Here is a 17,850-nt window from a genome sequence, read left to right as displayed (position 1 = left end):
TCCCTGCCACGCTCGATGTGTGGGACGGAGCCTGCGCTGCCTCCGCACAAAGTCCAGTGGGTCAGGTGGAACTGCCAAAGGACAGGGTCACACACGGCCACCAGACTGTGCACCACAGCACAGGTTTCTTCCTTCACCCACCAAACTGCAGCCCAGGAAAGGTCTCTGGCAGACGAGGGCAGCAGCATGTGGGGATGTTGCGTTCCTGCTGCTCGCAGCTCCGTGGCTGAGGCACAGCCAGCTCCACAAACCTCTGCTGGGCACAGTGCACAGAGCTGCCAACCTCTGCTGCTCAGGGCCCATCTGAAGCAGGTGATTTCCATGCACCCCTGCTCCTGAGAGGCTGCACGTTTAAGAAATAACTGTTCCAGGGAACCTCTCAACCAGAGAGCATGGCCACCCCTCTTCAAAGCCCTCTGCTCATTACCCAGAGCAGCTGTGGCTGGCCCTGGATCCCTGGAAGTGTCCAAGGTCAGGCTGGATGGGGTTTGGAGCAACCTGGGATAGTGAAGGTGTCTCTGCCCATGGCAGGGGTGGGATGAGATGAGCCTTAAGGTCCTTCCCAACTCAAACCACTCCATAATTCTAAGAAATGCAAGCCCTGGAAACATGTCTGCACTGAAGGTGAATCCCAGTGTACCCTGAAACCACATTTTGGTCATCCTGGCAGCTGTAACAGAGCTGGAAGATGAAATCAGATCCTAGCACAGTTTTTTAATGGCTTAAAATAAAATTAAGTCCAGTGCGCTTACGGGAAGACAACTTTGCCAGGATGACTCTAGGAGCCACGCTGCTGAGCTGTGTGTCCTGCCAGGGGACAAAGGGACACCTGCTCCACCTGTGCAGCACCTCCCTGCTCCTCCTGACACTCTCCAAGCTGCTTAAACCCTGCTCAGCCAGGCCTGGCTTCCCCAGCCTTGGTCACATCCAGCCATGCCCCAAAGCCAGGCATGAAGATGCTTGAGGGGTCACATCTTGGCTGGTGCCACCAAGCAGAGTCCCTGAAGTACACGATGCCCACGGCTGCTCCGCACATACAGAGCCACAATTAGAATGGGAACATTTTCATTAATATCCCTCGGCTGCTGCAGGTTGTCAGCACGAGCCTGGGATTTGCAAAAATTGATTATCAAGTTCAACCGAAACCCCCTAAACTCCTATTCATTGTGCAGTTGCAGAAATTTCCTCCTCCACAGAACATTTAACATTACAAAGCATGTGATCAACAAGATAAAAATAAATTGGAAAGCGGCTGCCGCGTTTTTTGCTTGCTATGGGGAGGCAGCCGAGGACTCGGGCTGGAGCTTCCTGCTGGGAAGGGTTCAAGCTGGATGGAACCTGGAGCAACCTGGTGTGACAAGCTACCCTAAAGGCCCAGTGGAAGGTGCACCTGCCCACGGCAGGGGGTGGAGATGAGCTTTAAGCTCCCTTCCAACCCAAACCATTCCATGATTCCGTGATTCTATAGCTCCACTGCTGGCACCCCCTGGCTCCCTGCATGGCATAATCCTCAGGCAGTGTGGAGGGACCACATAAGCAAGATCCTTAATCGGGTCTGAAACATAAACAGAGCTGCTCCCATCATCCACTCCCCATCCTGACAGCCCTGCCTGGCACTGGGCAGGCTCTCCCAGCCCTGGCCGGTCCCAGGCTCACAGAGCTGCACGTGGGTTATTTCAGCCCAGAGGGTTTTACTCAGAATCAGATTTGCAGCAGATTTAAAGGTGTTCCTGCACAGAGATCTCAACTCGCCTGCTCCTGTGCCTCCAATTAACTGCGCCTCTTAGAGCAACATGGAGTGACTGGAGAGAAACTCCCAGTGTTACCCACCTTGGCTGACAGAAAAAAAAGCTTATTTGACACTAAAACCCCTCTGGCAAGCACAAACCCCAGAGCCACGGGGGGTGTGCAGGCAGGGAGCCCTCAGTGGACTGTGCACACAGATCCCAGTGAGAGGAAGACCATGGAGCCCACGGATGCTCCATGAGCCCGGGATGAGCCACACCTCCATGCAGCTATTTTTAAAGCAGCTTGTTTGCTGCTTGCTTCAGCCCTTCTGCAAACCTCCCGAGCATCAGCCCTGGTTTAATTCGGGGATCCTGCTCGGCTCTTCCCTCACGCTGACGCCAGCAGAAACCGCGTGCGCAGGCTTAAAGGGGAAAGCAGGAGCTGAGCTGGGAACTGCTCCTGCCTTTCATCACACAGAGCCCAGGAGGCTGCAAAGGCTGAGCAGGAGCAGATTCCCAGGACAAAGGGGTTTGAGCATCAGACTGAGAGTGGTTCTCATGCCCACACAAGACTCTGGGCAGTGCTGCAATGGGGAGCACAAATCCAGGGCGGCTGGAAGCACCTTGACAGCTCCACAGGGATACCAGGGCAGATTGAGAGGGGCTCAGTACTGCTGGGTGTGCAGACACAGGTTAAACCCAGCCCCAGCTGAAACGGAGAGGAGCAAGAGGAGAGCAGGGCAGCGATGGAAAACCTCTCAGAGGTTTCTCCAAGGCACGCTGAGACGCTGGCAGGTCGTGGGGACACCGGAGCCGCATGGCTCCTCGCTCCCCACGCACACAGCACACCCTGTAATGCAGAAAGCATCTGCTCCCACTGCTCGGCATGACAACACATGCACGGAAGGTGGAACCCTGAAGAAAAAACAGCCTTTCCAAAGCAGCAGCAGCAGCAGCAGCAGCAGCAGCAGCAGCAGCAGCTCGTGCCGAACGTCTCGGCGCCACACGGCCGCACCGAGAGCCGGCTCAGCGGCGAGAGGGGCTCAGCGAGCACTGCTGTGTGAGCCAGCCCGACCAGGAGATCAATAGGAATAAATTAGAGCAGCACAGACAGCAACAGAGACTGCACTGCACCCCCGGGAGAGCACAAGGGCTGTGCTCCCCCCAGCCCAGCCTGCGTAAGAGTGACTCATTCCTGCTGCAGAACTTGGAGGGCATAAAACGTTTTGGAGCATGTCAGCTCAAAGCATAGAGCAGGTCCAGCCTGGCACCATAGCCTGAGGATGCACCCCCAGGCTCACAGGGCACCTGCCATGTTGGCCCATGACCCAAGAGGTGAAAGGCTGACAGCAGCACGGTCCCACCACATACCAAGGCTCTGGGGCACTCCAGAACTGAAGGACAAGCAGGCTGAGGGCAAGGCTGGAGGTGGCAGAAGCAGCATGGAATGGGAAGCAGCAGCATGGTACAGGTGGACAAACAAGAGAGGGCAGCAGGACAGGCCAGAGCACTCGGTGGTGAAGAGCTCAGTGAGGAAGGTGAGCAGGAAACCCCTGGAATGCAGAGGAACACAGCTCAGGCTGGGGGGACACTGGCACCAGGAGGTCATGGGCACACTGCAGAGCCAATGGACCAGCACAGCCAGGAGGGGATTTGGTTTATCACTGCAGTGCCAAAAAGGAAAACAAGAGGAAAAGCAAGGTTTGCCTTGACAGAAGGCACCCTGAGCTGCTCCCATATAGTGGGGAGCTCGTTCCCACCTGAAGGATGGAGGACCTGAGGCAGAGTGTCATCCCACACTGCTGAAAAGGATGGTGGAGACCTTGGCTGTGAACCAGGAGTGAAGACAAGGCACCAGCAGGAGGAACAAGCCCCTTTATAACCATGTCAGCCTACAGCTGAGCCCACCATCCCCAGTGCTCAGCTGGGGTCCCTGGGGATAAGGATCTGCAGGGCCAGACCCCACTGGCTGCAGTATTTTATTGTATGGTTTGTGTGACAGCCTGTGGTCCAAATCCAGGTGTTCTCCCTGCACTTGTAGGCCAGACCCCACAGCTGCGCCCTCAAGTGTAAAAGCAGCTCCTTTACAGAGTGGCCACTGGCTCCCAGCATGCTGGGAGAGGAACCCAGAGGCTTCAGCACAAACAATCTCCGTGTTAAAAGTGAATTATTCAGAGCAAGACCAATTTTCAAGTCCAGACTGTTCATTTCCCACGAAATAGAAAGGGCTGGAGGAGGGAGGATGGGGGAGGAAGGCTCTGGCCAGCCCTCCCCTCCTGGAGCTGGGGCCAGGACACTCTGCAGACAGCACTGATAAAAGCTCTTGTATTAAGGAAAAAGCCATCATTGATAGATTTTTGGTTCACAAGAGACACAGCACACTGCAACCTCTCCCTCTGCATGTTAAGGAGGTGATGAGGGGGGAGGAGGGAGATTTATGGCAGCTCCCATCATAAAACGACCTGGTTTTCTGCACAGCCCTTCCCAGATGGCTGCTGCACACGGGGAGTTTCTCAGGGTGATCTGAAGGCTGGTGTGTGCCAGGCTCTCCACACTGTACCAGCATTATGGAGCCCAGCTAGGAAGGGAGAAGCTCTGACATTCACTCTCTCCCTGGTTGCTAGGTGAGAACAGTTTCTTACTATTTTAGTAAAAGGATTGAAATGACACAAGCAAAGAAAGCCCCGCAGAAGCGCAGCCCCTCCGAGCCCCCAGCTGCACACACCGGAGCACAGCCAGGCACAGGCAATGGCACAAACACCACTGTGGCATGCAGATGCCTTTTCTAATAAGCCAGCAATTTGCTTCTCACGGATTCCCTCGCCAGCCTTGCTGGTTTGGGACTAACGAGCTCGTTCCCATGCCGTGTCACTCCAAATACTCCAGCATTAGGCAAGCAGCAGCCGGCTCAGGGAGAGGATGGTTTGGGTCAGCTGATTCATCAAGCATTTTCTAACCTACTAATTAGCATCACGTAACAACCTCGGGGGATTACAGAGAACGAGTCTGAAGCTCCAAGGCCAGCTCCTGCCAACCATATTCACGCTGGCCCTCATCTACCACAACACCTCCCTGGCTGGCCACAAGCCCCCGGAATCAGCCCTGGGCACCAGAAGGGCCCTCGGAGCCCGGAAGGGTTGATGTGCAGAGCAGCTTGGAGAGCTGGTGGGGGTTTCTCTCTCCCTTATTCCTCCAAGAGCACTCAGGGAAGGAGATGGACACACAGGGAGAGAACTGGACAAAGAAGGAGGGACTGGAACACCCAGGGAGGGAGCAGAACCCCAAGGAGAGCAGAGCCCCCAGAACTGCTGAGGACCACCAGCTTTGACCCAGCCTCACTCAGCCTTCCCAGCTCCCAGGGAGAGCTGTCAGAGGCCAAAATTATCTCAGCGTGCTCCGAGATTTGCATTGAACCCCAACTTTCCCTGCTGATGACTAAAGGCCTGAAAACCACAGCTGCCCTTCAAGCTAAGGGACTCGAGTGACAGTGTGACATCCAGCTAAGGAAAGGACCCGCGGGAGGAGCGGGCACATGGAATTCTGTGCTGCGTGCACCTCCCAGCTGCTCTCCAGCAGCGTTACCTGTCCCGGTGTGCCGAGAGGAACCTGCTGGTGCGGATCCATCCCGTCAGAGCCCGAGGCAGGTGGGGAGTGCCCGGCCCCACGCCAGTCTGGTGCCGTTGAGTCAGCCGTGACTCAGCCGTGGCTCAGCGCCGCAGCCGCGGCACCGCTGTGCCAGCCGCCCGTGCCCACCTCTCCTGCCAGGTGCCTTCCCAGCAGGACTGCTCCCTTCTCCCTGCTGCTCGCTCTCTGTGTGTTTGTTAACACCACAATTATCCAATATTGCTGGGTTTGAAGCCCCCTCCAGGCGCGGCACACGGCCGAGGAGCCTCACACGCGGCTGGAATTGCTGGGAGCAAAGCTGGCTGTGCTCGTTTGGAGGCTGCCAGGCAGCACGTAGGCTCTGGGCAGAGCCTGTGGATGTGGGGAGATGCCACATGAGGGAAGGAGAAGGAAGGAGGAGAAGTCCGAGGCGCAGAGATGCTGCTCCCACAGTGCTGGAGCTGTAACATGCACAGTCTGGAGGCTCACGGCTCGATGGCATTTTTTTTTTTCCTAAAGACAGTTTATTTAGTTAACTCTGAGGAACCCAAGAGCCAGAATTGTTGCTCTAGAAACCATTTTGAGAAAGATACTTTAAAAGATTTAGCTCTGAACCAACCGTACCCAAACCATGTGCTCAACACAGTGCCGGCCAGTAGCGCCTCTGGGAGCACACACCACAAAATCCTGGAACGGTTTAGAAGGGAAGGGACCTTAAACCTCATCTTGTCCCATCCCCTGCCATGGGGGGGACACCTTCCACTATCTCAGGGTGCTCCAGACCTTGTCCAACCTGGCCGTGGACACTTCCAGGGATCCAGGGGCAGCCACAGCTTCTCTGGGCACCCTGTGCCAGGGCCTCAGCACCCTCAGAGGAAGGAACTCCTTCCCAATATCCCATCTACACCCCCCAGCCATCCTGCACTACCAATGGCTGTTCCACACCTGGACAGGGCAGGTTGTACTGCCCTTCCACGGGAGACAAACCCACCTCTGATGTTTCTCACCCCACATATGGAGCACCTACGTCAAGGCTGAGCCAGAGCCATCCCGGAAAAAAGCAACACACACCGTGCTAAGGAAAATGAGTCATTGCAACACATCAGGATGAGGATCCACGCTATTGTTTAAACACTTGAAGAGGAGAAACACACCCCACTAGAGGCAAAGAGAGAGCTCTGCTAGCTCCCAGCTCCCACGTCCTTACAGCTGAATTCCACATGGCTGTGGAACATCCTGGCACACCCCCTCAAGCACACACAGCAGCCCATGGACGCAGCCTGGGAAGCAGGACCACGTTACATAAACCAGCCAGGGTCAGCCAGCAGCAATGGTGCAATCCCTCTGCTCTGAGGGCTGGAAGCAAAGCTGAGGAGCAGAACAAGCAGCAGCAGCCAACCCCTCCTGCAGGAGCCTGGGGTGGGCAGATGGCAGCCTTTGTTCCAGACAAAAGCCTGTCCTGCATGTCACACCTGTGTCCTCAGCCAGGTGCCACTGATGGCATTGCACAGAGTTGGGGGGACCCCTCCAGTCCCAGAATGTGCAGCTTCTGAGCACCACAAACACGTCTGTACCTGCCTCTACCTTGAGCCAGGCCAAGGACCAGACAGGCTTGAAACAGTCACAATGGGGTGGTGCAAGAGCAGAACAAGGTGCCAGGAAGTCCTTTCCCATCTCCAGCATCTGATTTCTGGAGTGAACCATGTCAGGGAAGAGAAGCAGGCTCCTGCTAAGCACCAGTGACTGTGCACGTTGATCCTGCTGGGATCTCCAAGCCAGAGTCACTTCCTCCCCAGTCCCCACCAAACAGGTTGTTGAGACTCGCCTGCACCTCCCATACACCTTCCCAGAGTTTATGAGAGCCCAGTTTGTCTTTAAATGGGTCTGTGAGTGCCATGACCCCCCCTGGGTCTCCTCTGAGAGCTGAGCTGCTGCTACCTCTCAGCTCACCCACTTCCCCAGGAAGGATGGGCTCTGCAGAGGAAGAGCTGTGCAGAGGAAGGAGAAGACGTGTCCAGAGATAAGAAAGCACAGGGGTGACGGGGGAGCCCCTGAGCAGGGGGGTCTCATGGGCTGCTGCTCCCACCCAGCAGCCACAGCCTCTCTGAGCAGCTCTCTCTGCTCTCCTCTGCATTTGGTTTCCCTCTCACTGCTGCCAGTGCAAACATTTCCAACATCTCTGCAGCCAGAGAGAGACTGGAGCCCTGGGAAAAGCAGATCCCTGTCGTGACATTCCAGCTGTCACCAGGGTCACACAGTGAGTTTGGGCTCCAACTCTCAACCCAGTATTGAATGTGGCACAAGCACCTTTTACAAAGAGCAGCTCCAGCTCTGGTTCATCAGCTTTGCCTGGCCCCAGCCACCCCTGCAAAGGTGACAGCCCAAGGGAGACACCACAGCAACCCAAAATCTTGCAAACAACCAACACGTTTAAGAGAATTAATGAATGTTTGGAAATTTTCTCTCCAGACAGGGAGTTCAGGAACACAAACACATGGAAACACACTGGGCCACCCTTAGGACATGTCATCCCCACTTGTCCTGCCCATGGAACAGCCCTCACTGCTGCAGTGGCACTCCTGGCCCTTCCAGATCTGCTCTCCCGACTCCTGAACCAGAAGACAAATCCCACATCAGGTCACCTCCCAGGTTCACCACAGAGCACCACCACACACAGCCCTTGTACCATGTTCAAGCATATTCCAAACTTCTATCCTGTTTTATCTCTTTACACAATCACTGAGCTTTACCTGGCCACAACTATTTCAAAATGCAGATTTCCTAGGAATGTGCAAGGACCAACACAAATCCCTGTCCAGAAATCCACAACTCAGCCTCTTACAACCAAACAATACCATTTTCTCCATGCCAAAGCATTGTGACAGCTCTTCCCAATTGCTAAGAAATCCAACAGCCCATCCAGGAGCCTCATGCAGCAGCCACTCTTCTGCTACAAGACTGACCTGCTTGACCAGATTCTACTTGCTGACTTTCTTTTAAAGACTACTCAGCTTTATTCCCTTCTTTTCCAAGTTCTCACAAGCAGACCCTGATTATTCTAGCCACAGTTCCTGAACTGGGATAGTTAGAAACAAGGAGAGCAGACAAGAGCTGAAGAAGGGGTTCTCCTCACACAGCCATGGCCCAATCAACCTAAACACATCACTGAGAACAGATGTGCACACGTGAAGCAGAGCAGTTATCCAGCCCCTTGTCCACATGCCTCTTCCTTCAATTTAAAAATACAGGGAATTTGACAGAACACTTCCATATGGACTGGCTGGCTGCACACTGGATCCCGTGTGCTCCCCAGCAGCCCCAACATCCAGGGTCTGAGGGTGCAATGTGGCATTTCTGTACCTGTATCCGAGTCTTTTTGATCTCCATTTGTTCCGACAGTGAAAGGCAATTTGCGTTTGGTCGCTCGCTCTTTCACCTCTTTGCCGCCATCGCTCCGATCCAACTTTGGAGTCTTGGTTAGAGAAACTTTATCTTTATCCTGGAAAGAAAGGAGACCAAGGTCAACAAAAGCCTTCTCCAGACTGTTTTCAGCTGATTCCCCAAATCCTGCACTGGCCTCATATAACATCCCTTCCCTTTCTGCTGTGAATTTCCAGCATCGGGGTTCACCAACGCAGCCTCCACCAAGATAAAAAGCTCTGCCACCAACCAGAGAAGAGCCAGGCCAATCGAGGCCTGCTGTGTGGTGCCAAATTCCAACCAATTCAAGTGAAAAATAAAACAAACACTTTATGTGAGGCTGAGGATGCACCTGGCTGTAGGCAGGGGGGAAGTAGGGATGGGAGAATCTGAGGATTTCCAAATGCAACCACACCACAAGAACGATCCATTCCTGTTTTGTATCAGTCCTGCTTGGCTGGTTTGGATTTTAATGTGAAGCAGAAATGCTGCAAACTGCTCAAAAGCAGGGAGAGATTTTGAATGAACATCCAAAGCAAAGGTTACAGATACTGCGACAGGTGAGATTTTTCACATGACCAGGGAGAGCTGGTTCCCAGCTCAAACTCCAGGAGTCCAGTGTGCTGGGAATGCACAGCGCTGTGTTTTTTGTATGTCAGGAACAGGATTATTTTAAGTGAGCAGTTCTGGGCTGACCACTGTACCCCTGCCTGAACAACAAGGGCAGCACAAGCAGCTTTGTCACAGATCTGATTTCAACAACCCAGCAAAACCCAAACTCTGTGCTTTAGAGGCAGAGTGAGATTAAACACAAGAACCTCATTACATAAAATCATGCCAGAGCGTGGCTGGAAGCTCCGACGAGCCAGCCTAGGAGCATTCCCTTGTTTAGAGAGGCACAGTCCTGCTGCCTGGCCCTGGCAGCTCCCTGGCAGGTGGCCCCAGTGGCAGCAGTCACAGGACTGCAGTGTCACTGTCACCGTGTGCGTGGCTCCTTCCTCTTTCCGTGTCTGTCTGAAGCCCACACTTCACCCACAGAAGGAAGAGGAGCCCCTGACTCGCCCCAGGGGGATGTGTTTGCACCACGGGCAGCGTGACAGCCCCGGGGCCGTGCTCTGGAGAGGATGAAGGAAATGGGTTGGGGAATCCCTTTTTTGGTAAAGCAAGAGAAACAAACCTGCCTGACAGGGCTCAGTGGTGGGAGGCAGCCAAGGCACGCTCAGAGCCCCAGCAAGGGCAGCCCAGCTCGAGAGCAGCCGCCAAGCACCGGCCCTGGAGCGACGGGACAGAGCCCCCACAGCCAAAATAAACACTCCAGCACTTCCTTTAAACCCTCCAGATTGAAAAGCTTTTAACTTATGCTTTCTGAGGTGAACAAAAATAGTTTGGACTAACGAACTACGCCACTTCTACTGCTCTGAGGTGGCAATGAGGCCAGGGCGCTTCCATCACCCGTGTTGTGAGCGGGTATCTGGTCTGTCCTGCTTCTATGATTCTATGAAATATTTTATCAAAGGAATAAAATAAAATGTGTAAGTTTCCTGATAAAAAGCCACCAAATAAATAATGCACCTTTTTCCACAGCGGTCATTCACATTCTGAACTTTTCCTTGTATCTACCTGAACAAAAGGCATCTCTGAACACTTCAGACAGGAGTCTGTGAGGCTCCTGCAGGGTGAAGCAGTCAGGGCACCAAGGCTGTCAGAGTTCAAGAAGCACCTGAGTGATGCTCTTAGACATACAGGTAGGTTTTCTGCTGGATTAATGCTGCCTGGGATCTCTGTGAACTCAGGAGTGAGGAGAAAGGGCAGGACAGGTAAAAATGCAGCTCATTCTAGAAGTTTGAATCATGGAATTGTTTGGGTTGGAAGGGACCTCAAAGCTCATTTTGTTCCAAGACCTGCCATGGGCAGGCACACCTTCCACTAGCCCAGGTTGTTCCAAGCCTTGTCCAGCCTGGCCTTGGACACTGCCAGGGATCCAGGGGCAACCACAGCTTCTCTGGGCACCCTGTGCCAGGGCTTCAGCACCATCACAGAGAAGGACTGCTTCCCAGTATCCCACCTAAACCTCCCCTCTGTCACTTTAAAGCCACAGTTATTGCCACGTCACTAAAATCTCCATGTCAGAGGAGAGACAGAGTAGAGGAATGATGAGAAAATCCTTCTGAGAGCAGAGGGTGAGCTCTGGCAGTGCCCATGTGAATCCTGGTGCTCGGCACGCTCGGGCAGAGCTTTCTTTGCATCCACCCCAACTCTGGGAGCTGCTGATCCACTCAGCTCAGCACAATTAAACACCAGGCAGCGAAGGAAGCGGTGGCAGCGCCGGCACCGCTTTGAAGATTAATTCCTCCAGCAGCACAACGATAACCTTTCCTACTAATTGGAGCAAGGAAGATCCAGACTTTGCTTCCCCCTGGAAAGCAGTGACCTGCTGGGGATGCCTGCAGCAGAGGGTGGAACCTCAAGGAAGTTGTAGAGACCAATTCCTGCAAGTTTTCGTTTTTTTATTTTAAGCTTTACTCCCCTAATTATTTCCAATTCTGTAATGAAGAATGTCGTCCTTTACTTGAATAAAAACTGGTTTCATTTTTAGGTCTTCTCATGTTTAAAGTAAGCTCAGGCTCACTGGAATCAGGTTTCACGAATGGAACAAATCCAAATTAGAATCACGAAATCCTGGAATGGTTTGGGTTGGAAGAGACCTCAAAGCTCATCTCATCCCAACCCTTTTTGCTATGGGCAGGAACACCTTCCACTAGATCAGGCTAGAGTCCCATCCAGCCTGGCCCTGACATTGCAGAGAGACTTGTATGAAAAGCCCTGTGTAAGAGCTGAGCTCTCCAAGGCCACGACAGGAGTTTGAGGATGGGGAGGAGTCGAGAGCTCAGCAGCAGCAACAAGTTCCCCTTTGCAGGTGTGAAAAAAAGCTGCTTTGGCAAAGGGGAGTCAGCAGCCGTAAGTGCAGAAAAAAAATCCCCTCCTGCCACATTACACTCGCAGCAGAGTTACTGCACGAATAACAACCCACCTTGTGCCACTCTTGCAAAAGTGAAAAGATGCATCACAGGTTGCTCTCAGCTGCTGTGGTTGGAGCACAAACCCACCAGGAACTGGCCCCAGCAGCTACCCACAGTGAGATGCTGCAGGGTGGGGATGGAAGGGCTTCTCTCATCACCACCACAGACCCTGATATCAATCTGATCAGAGCACTTGTGACACACGAACTGGCTAAAGGCCAATCCTCAGAGCAAAAAAAACCCTGTGGGGATTTTTGATGCAGATTTCTGCAAGACAGAGCCACTTAGATGGGGCTCTGAGTAACCTGACCTAGTGGAAGGGATGAGACGAGCTTTAAGGTCCTTTCCAACCCAAACCATGATTCTGTGATTTACAAAGCCATGCAAAGAAATCTGTATTTCCAGCCCCGTCACCTCACTCAGACAGAGCCTGACTCGCAGCCCAGTGCTTATGCAGAGACTTGCGCTGCCAGCCATGGAAATCCCCAAAGCCCTTTGTTCTCTAAAAATGAGCTCCAAGCATTTCAGGTTGTGATGTCAGTAAAAATTAGGCAGTACTGAACAAAACCAGCATGGGCAGGCTGGGAGGAGAAGCCCAGGAGGGCTCCAAGGCTGGTGCCCCACATCAGATTCCTGCTGTGGGCAAACAACCCACGCTGCAAAAAGCAAATGCTGCCACAGAGGGGCTTTCCCTGCACCAGTGGGTCTCTTCTGGCTCTGCCAGCAGGAAGGGAGAGGGGGCAGAAGGTTCTCACCCTGCATTACAAAAAGGAATGGATGCAGTTTAACTCAGAAAGCAACTGGATGTGGTGAAAACCAAACAATTCCCTAAATCTGGGCCCCTCGTAGCCTTCCCAAAGCCAGAGTACAACACATACACACACACAAAGTTCCAGAAAGTTTGACTTTGTGTTGTTATCAATGTTGCAATAAAACATGTGGAGCATGGAGGTGACTGGAGCTGAAGCCCTGTTCCTCTGAGCCTCAGGCACCAAAGTTTGTAAGAAATGCGACCCAGTGATGAGTACAGGCTGATTAACTTTACTGAAATGTCATCTCTTCAGTCACCCAGATACCCCTGCAGCTTTCACACCCTGGTGAGTGACTGTGCTGGACACAGAGCTCAGCACTCAGTCATCCATGGAAAGCCCTGACAACACAACAGATTTAATGAAGAACTGAAAAATGAGGACCACGTTCCCTTTTCTGAAAAGGGGAGAAGGGGAAGGAGAAAAATCTCAAGTTTTTTTAACCTCTGCCAGCTCCTACAAGCAAAAACCAGGGTAAGTGCTGTTCTGCTTGGTGCTCACTGCAGCAAAAATGCACTTTTGACTTTGCAAGAGGGAGCATTTCCCCATAAAGAGGCAAAGGCTGCGCCAAGCACACGGTGTAACCACACAGCCAGGCCAGTCCCATTAGGAAATGCTTCTGACAACTGATATAACCCTTGCCGTGGTGCTTTGCTCAGCCTAAGTCATGAGTAATCTCCTCCTGCTACAGGGATGTGTGCATCTAGACCAGAAAGGAGAATTATTCATATATGGCATACAGATTTTTACAAAAGCCTTCAGGCTGTAAAGAGCAGGAGGAGCCTGGGGGCTGCCAGTGCCCGCCCCGGGCAGGCTTGTGCAGCCTTATAAGGGCTCCAGTAACCCCAGGAGAAACAGCTCCTGATCCAACACCACGGAGCATCCAACACCCTCAGACACCACTTTAAACAATTTCACTCTCAGGGCTGCATCCCACTAACTCCCGAGTCCCTCCCGAGGAGGGGCAGGGAGCAGAGAGCAGGAGTTCCCTCCTAATAATGAGCTCTGCTCCTGCCAGGCAGCAGCTCACAGCCTCATCCTCCAAGCAGGAGCCCTCTGGAGCAGAGCAGCTCCCCTGAGAGCCTGCTACGTGACTGAGCATGGAGCTCAGGTGCGTAAGTTAGTGATCACAGAATCCTGGAATGGTCTGGGTGGGAAGGGACCTCAAAACTCATCTGGTTCCATCCCCTGTCATAGGACACTTTCCACTAGCCCAGGTTGCTCCAAGCCCCATCCAACCTGGCCCTGGACACTGCCAGAGATCCAAGGGCAGCCGCAGCCACAGCTGCTCTGGGCACCCTGTGCCAGGGCCTGCCTGCCCTCCCAGGGAAGAATTTCTTGCCAATATCCCATCTAAACCTCTCCTCCTTCAGCTCAAGGCCAGCCCCCTTGTCCCCTGTGGTACTCAGGCCACTGCAGCACCAGGACCCCCCTTCCATCCACCCGAGCTGCAGAGCCCAGCCATGGAGAGACTGTTTAACACTAAATCAACTGTTTGATATTAAGGTTCCATTAAGAGGAAAACACTTGGCTGGCACCACTTTGCCACATTCTCCCTGTGCCCATGGTGGGTCCCTGTGCACGACCTGGGCTCTGCCCTCCTTCTCCAGCCTCACAGGGAAGCTCTGCCAAGTTCCAGCTCGGGCCTTTGAACGTGTTGACAAAGGCAAGATAAATGCAAGGCAGGGGTTGCTGACAGGCAGGTACAACAGCGTCTGCAGGGAGGAGGTCGAAGTGCTTTTCCCCTGAGTCACTGCTCCAGCTCAGCTTCAGAATTAACCAGAAACAGGGCAAAAGCCACTCAGGCTGGAGCTCAGCTCAGCCCCTGCAAGACAAGAGCCTGTGAGCGTCTCCTGTGCTGAAAAAGCCAGAATTAAAGGAGCAGAGACTCTGCCCCGTCCCTTCTCAGGGTCACTCTGGGCAGGCCTGAACGGGAGGCAGGAATTGTGTCCTAGTTATTTAGCCAGCAGGAGATAACTCTGCTTCCCGGCGTGCCCCGCGCCGCTCGCCAAACCTGCTCTGTAAATAACACGCAGCCTTTAAGCTGCCGGGAGTGGATGGAATAAAATGGGAGCTGATTCATATTCCAACTGATCCTCTCCCTCCCCAAGCACCTGTGCCAGCATTAAGCTTCTTACCCAGCACAGACCCAGCCTGTATTTACATATCCTGCACTGCTGGGCACAGCCTCCTTTGCCAGGGTAAATGCTGGCATCTTCCTGGTGCTAGGGTAGCTGTTCTGCTTCCAACATCCCTAATCCGAGATTTTGCCCCCTCCTAGAAGTCCCATGCCATGCCCACAGCACTCCTGCACCGACCACAGTAAGGGGAATGTGGCAGATTCCACCAAGGTGCTCCATAACCAAATCCCGGCTGGGATTTTCCTGTTGGTTATTTTCTATTTTTCTCATTTTGCTAATAATATGAGCTCAGTCATACAAGGAGTTGCTGCCATCACTGGGGTGGGATTGCAGGGGAAGTGACGGAGCTGAGGCTCACCATGCTCAGCCTCAGCTCCCGGGGCCTGGCAGAAACCCCCAGGGGAAAGCTGAGAAACTGGAGCAAGGAGATGAAAGGGAAGTGGATGAGATTTGCTCCTTAGCAGAATTCAGCAGATGTAGGTTTTCATGTTTATTTAAAGGTAACATTTGCACAGTTTTCTGCACAGCTATTGACTGGAAATGACTGATAGTGAGAAAGGGGGGGAAAGCTGAATGAGTGCAAACTGGGCTCGTGCCTGGAGCTAAATGGGATGAAGAGGAGAAGTGTGGAGGTATTTATCCTTAAACTCAAGATTTCATCTCAGTAGTTTCACCTAAGCCACGCCAAAAACCAGACAACACCCCAAATCAACTCTCAGAAGCAGCAATTTCAGCAGAGCAGCTCCTGGGCTGAGCCTGGTCCAGCTGTGCTGCTGGGGAAAACCAGACCAGCCGTGCTGACAAGGACCTGGATCTCCATCCAGAGGAGAAGCTCCTCCCTCACCCAGCACACACTTGCACCATCACCACATCACTTAGGTCTTCCACAACGTAGTGAAGAAACCCCTAAAAGCACACAGAACTTGCCAAAGAGAATCCTCCAAAGCAGTCCCTGTCGCTGCTGAGCTGAGTCCAAGTGGGCACAGCACATCCTGGGAAGGATTGCAGCCACAGGGAAATAAACCCAACCCCACCAAGTGGCAGAGCACCAACACACCAATGTAAATCCCCCAATAATAGCCCAGGCTCCCACCATGTCAAACATTGCTTCAAGTCTCCAGGCTCAAAGAGCAGCATCCCCAAAAGAAGGCAGGCGGCCCAAACACATTACCTTTTTCCCCGTTTGTTTCTCCACCATGTCGTTGCTGAGAGAGAAATCTTCTGACTGTGGTGTTTTAGAACACCCACCCTTGGGCATCGTTCTGCCTTCCTTACTTGATCTTCATTTATGCTGCCATCGCCTCATCATCAACCGTCTGTTGGGAGAGAGGAAAAGGGAGGTCAGACATCCCACAAGGATATCTCTGTTGTGGGGGGGAAAGACAAGGCACTTCCCGTGGGGATAAACTCCTCCCAACCCCTGGATGGCAACACCAGGATGGCAGAGCACCCTCAAATGTGGAAAAAGCTGCAGCAGGTTCCTGCCACCTTCCCAGAGAGTAAGAGGTGCTGCAAGGAGTCACACATGGAATCACACAGAATCACTGAGCTTGGAAAAAGACCTCCCAGAACATCGAGTCCGACCTGTGCCAATCCCAACCTTGTCACCAGCCCAAAGTACTCAGTGCCACATCCAGGCCTGCCTTAGATACTTCCAGGGATGAGAACTCTGCCATCTCCCTGGGCAGACCCTTCCAGCTCCTGACAACCCTTTCCATGAAGAAATTCCTCCTGATTTCCAACCTGCAACTCCTCTGGCACAGCGTGAGGCTGTTTCCTCTTATCCCATCACTTGTTTCCTGGGACAAGAGGCCAACTCCAAACTGGATCCTGAAGCTGCAGCTTGTTTCATATTCAAGGAATAGCCTAGAAGGGATAAAGTCCCATCAAAGAGCAACAGCCCTCCTGCTCTTCATCCACAGCATCATCTCAAGCCCATATAAAACTTCCTGCAGCTGCAGCTCTGTTCTGAGCACAGGGACACGGGGACAGACCTGCACCCCAGTTTGCCCCACTGAATTCCCAGAAACACTTGCAGAAACAAACAAAGTACAAAACTTCCATTAAAAATGCACTTTTGGAACATGCTGTCATCGTGAGACAGGAGCAGGAGGGCTCAGTGCTCCTGGAGTGGTTTGTCACAGCTCTGCACCTTGGCCTGGGAAAACCAACCTGGAGAGGACAAAGCACTCCTGCTCCTCGTGGGTTGCCTGGTTACAGGGCTGGAAGGACAACAGCCATGTGAAATACAGCTGGAGCAGGGCTCAGGGACACCAGCTGCAGCCAAGGCCCTTTTAGGTGAACAAGAATGCCTCCTCTCCTGAGACCAGAGGCTGGAAAGCATCAGTGGAATGAGGTACCTGTGAGGAGTGAGCCCCAGCAACCCCAGCAGCAACTGGGGCTCCTCGGCCTGAGGCTGAAATGGTACAGACAGGAACTTTTCCCCATGCAATTGTCACCTGCCAGCTCTAAATTGCATCCATTTACATTTTACAGCAGCAGCTCTGCAAAGCTACGACTGCAGGAAATTATCCAGGAGGTGGGAATTCTCAGAGAGGAGAGAGAGAAGTCTTGCATATAGAAGTTCCCTGGAAATCCCTTCAAAATTTCTGTTCCATTTATGCCTCAGAGACCTTGGGACTCTTTCGGGTTTTTCTTTTTTTTTTAGGTGATTCAGAGGCCCCAGCCCAGCCCTGAAGCAGCACAAATTCCCAGACAGTGCTGGTGTTTCCAGAAGGAGACTGTGCTTCCCAAGGCACCTAATTCTCCAGACCAGCTCCTCTTCCTGGGCTGAGGGAAGCTTGCTATCTGTATTTAAGAAGAAAACTTTAGGAACTGAGAAAACACCTCCTTGTGCCCCCCCCCTTGTTTGACATGGGGACAGCTGAGCTTTGGGACAGCCCACCAGAGCCCACAGTGTCCCCTCCATGCTGCACATCCACTGGGTCCCTGCAGGAGCAGCTCCAGCCATTCCCAGCCCCAGGAATCTCTCTTTGCCAGGCATCATTAGCCAGCTGGGAAAATGTAAGAATTATTTCCCCATGGTTTCTCTTACAGGGGCTCATTAAGGTGCAGGTACAGGAGAAAGGAGTGCGTGCCTGGGAGGAGGCAGGAACAGAGGACAACATTC

At 53.0% G+C, this 17,850-nt stretch overlaps 1 protein-coding gene across 1 annotated transcript in view; it reads right to left on the bottom strand.

Moving 5' to 3' along the window:
- Positions 1-17,850, bottom strand: part of ANKRD11 (ankyrin repeat domain containing 11) — a 123,032-nt gene that overhangs the window by 16,923 nt on the left and 88,259 nt on the right. The window contains exons 3-4 of the mRNA XM_062500174.1: positions 15,892-16,036; positions 8,691-8,829 (exon numbers count right to left, since the gene is read on the bottom strand). Coding sequence (XP_062356158.1) covers positions 8,691-8,829; positions 15,892-15,978 — 226 coding nt within the window. The 5' untranslated portion in view covers positions 15,979-16,036. The remainder of the gene's footprint in view (positions 1-8,690; positions 8,830-15,891; positions 16,037-17,850) is intronic.

The sequence above is a fragment of the Cinclus cinclus genome, chromosome 11 (genome assembly GCF_963662255.1).
Source record: "Cinclus cinclus chromosome 11, bCinCin1.1, whole genome shotgun sequence".
NCBI classification, from domain to species: domain Eukaryota; kingdom Metazoa; phylum Chordata; class Aves; order Passeriformes; family Cinclidae; genus Cinclus; species Cinclus cinclus.
Note: the sequence above shows the minus strand (reverse complement) of the source record. Positions and strands in the feature narration are given on the sequence as shown.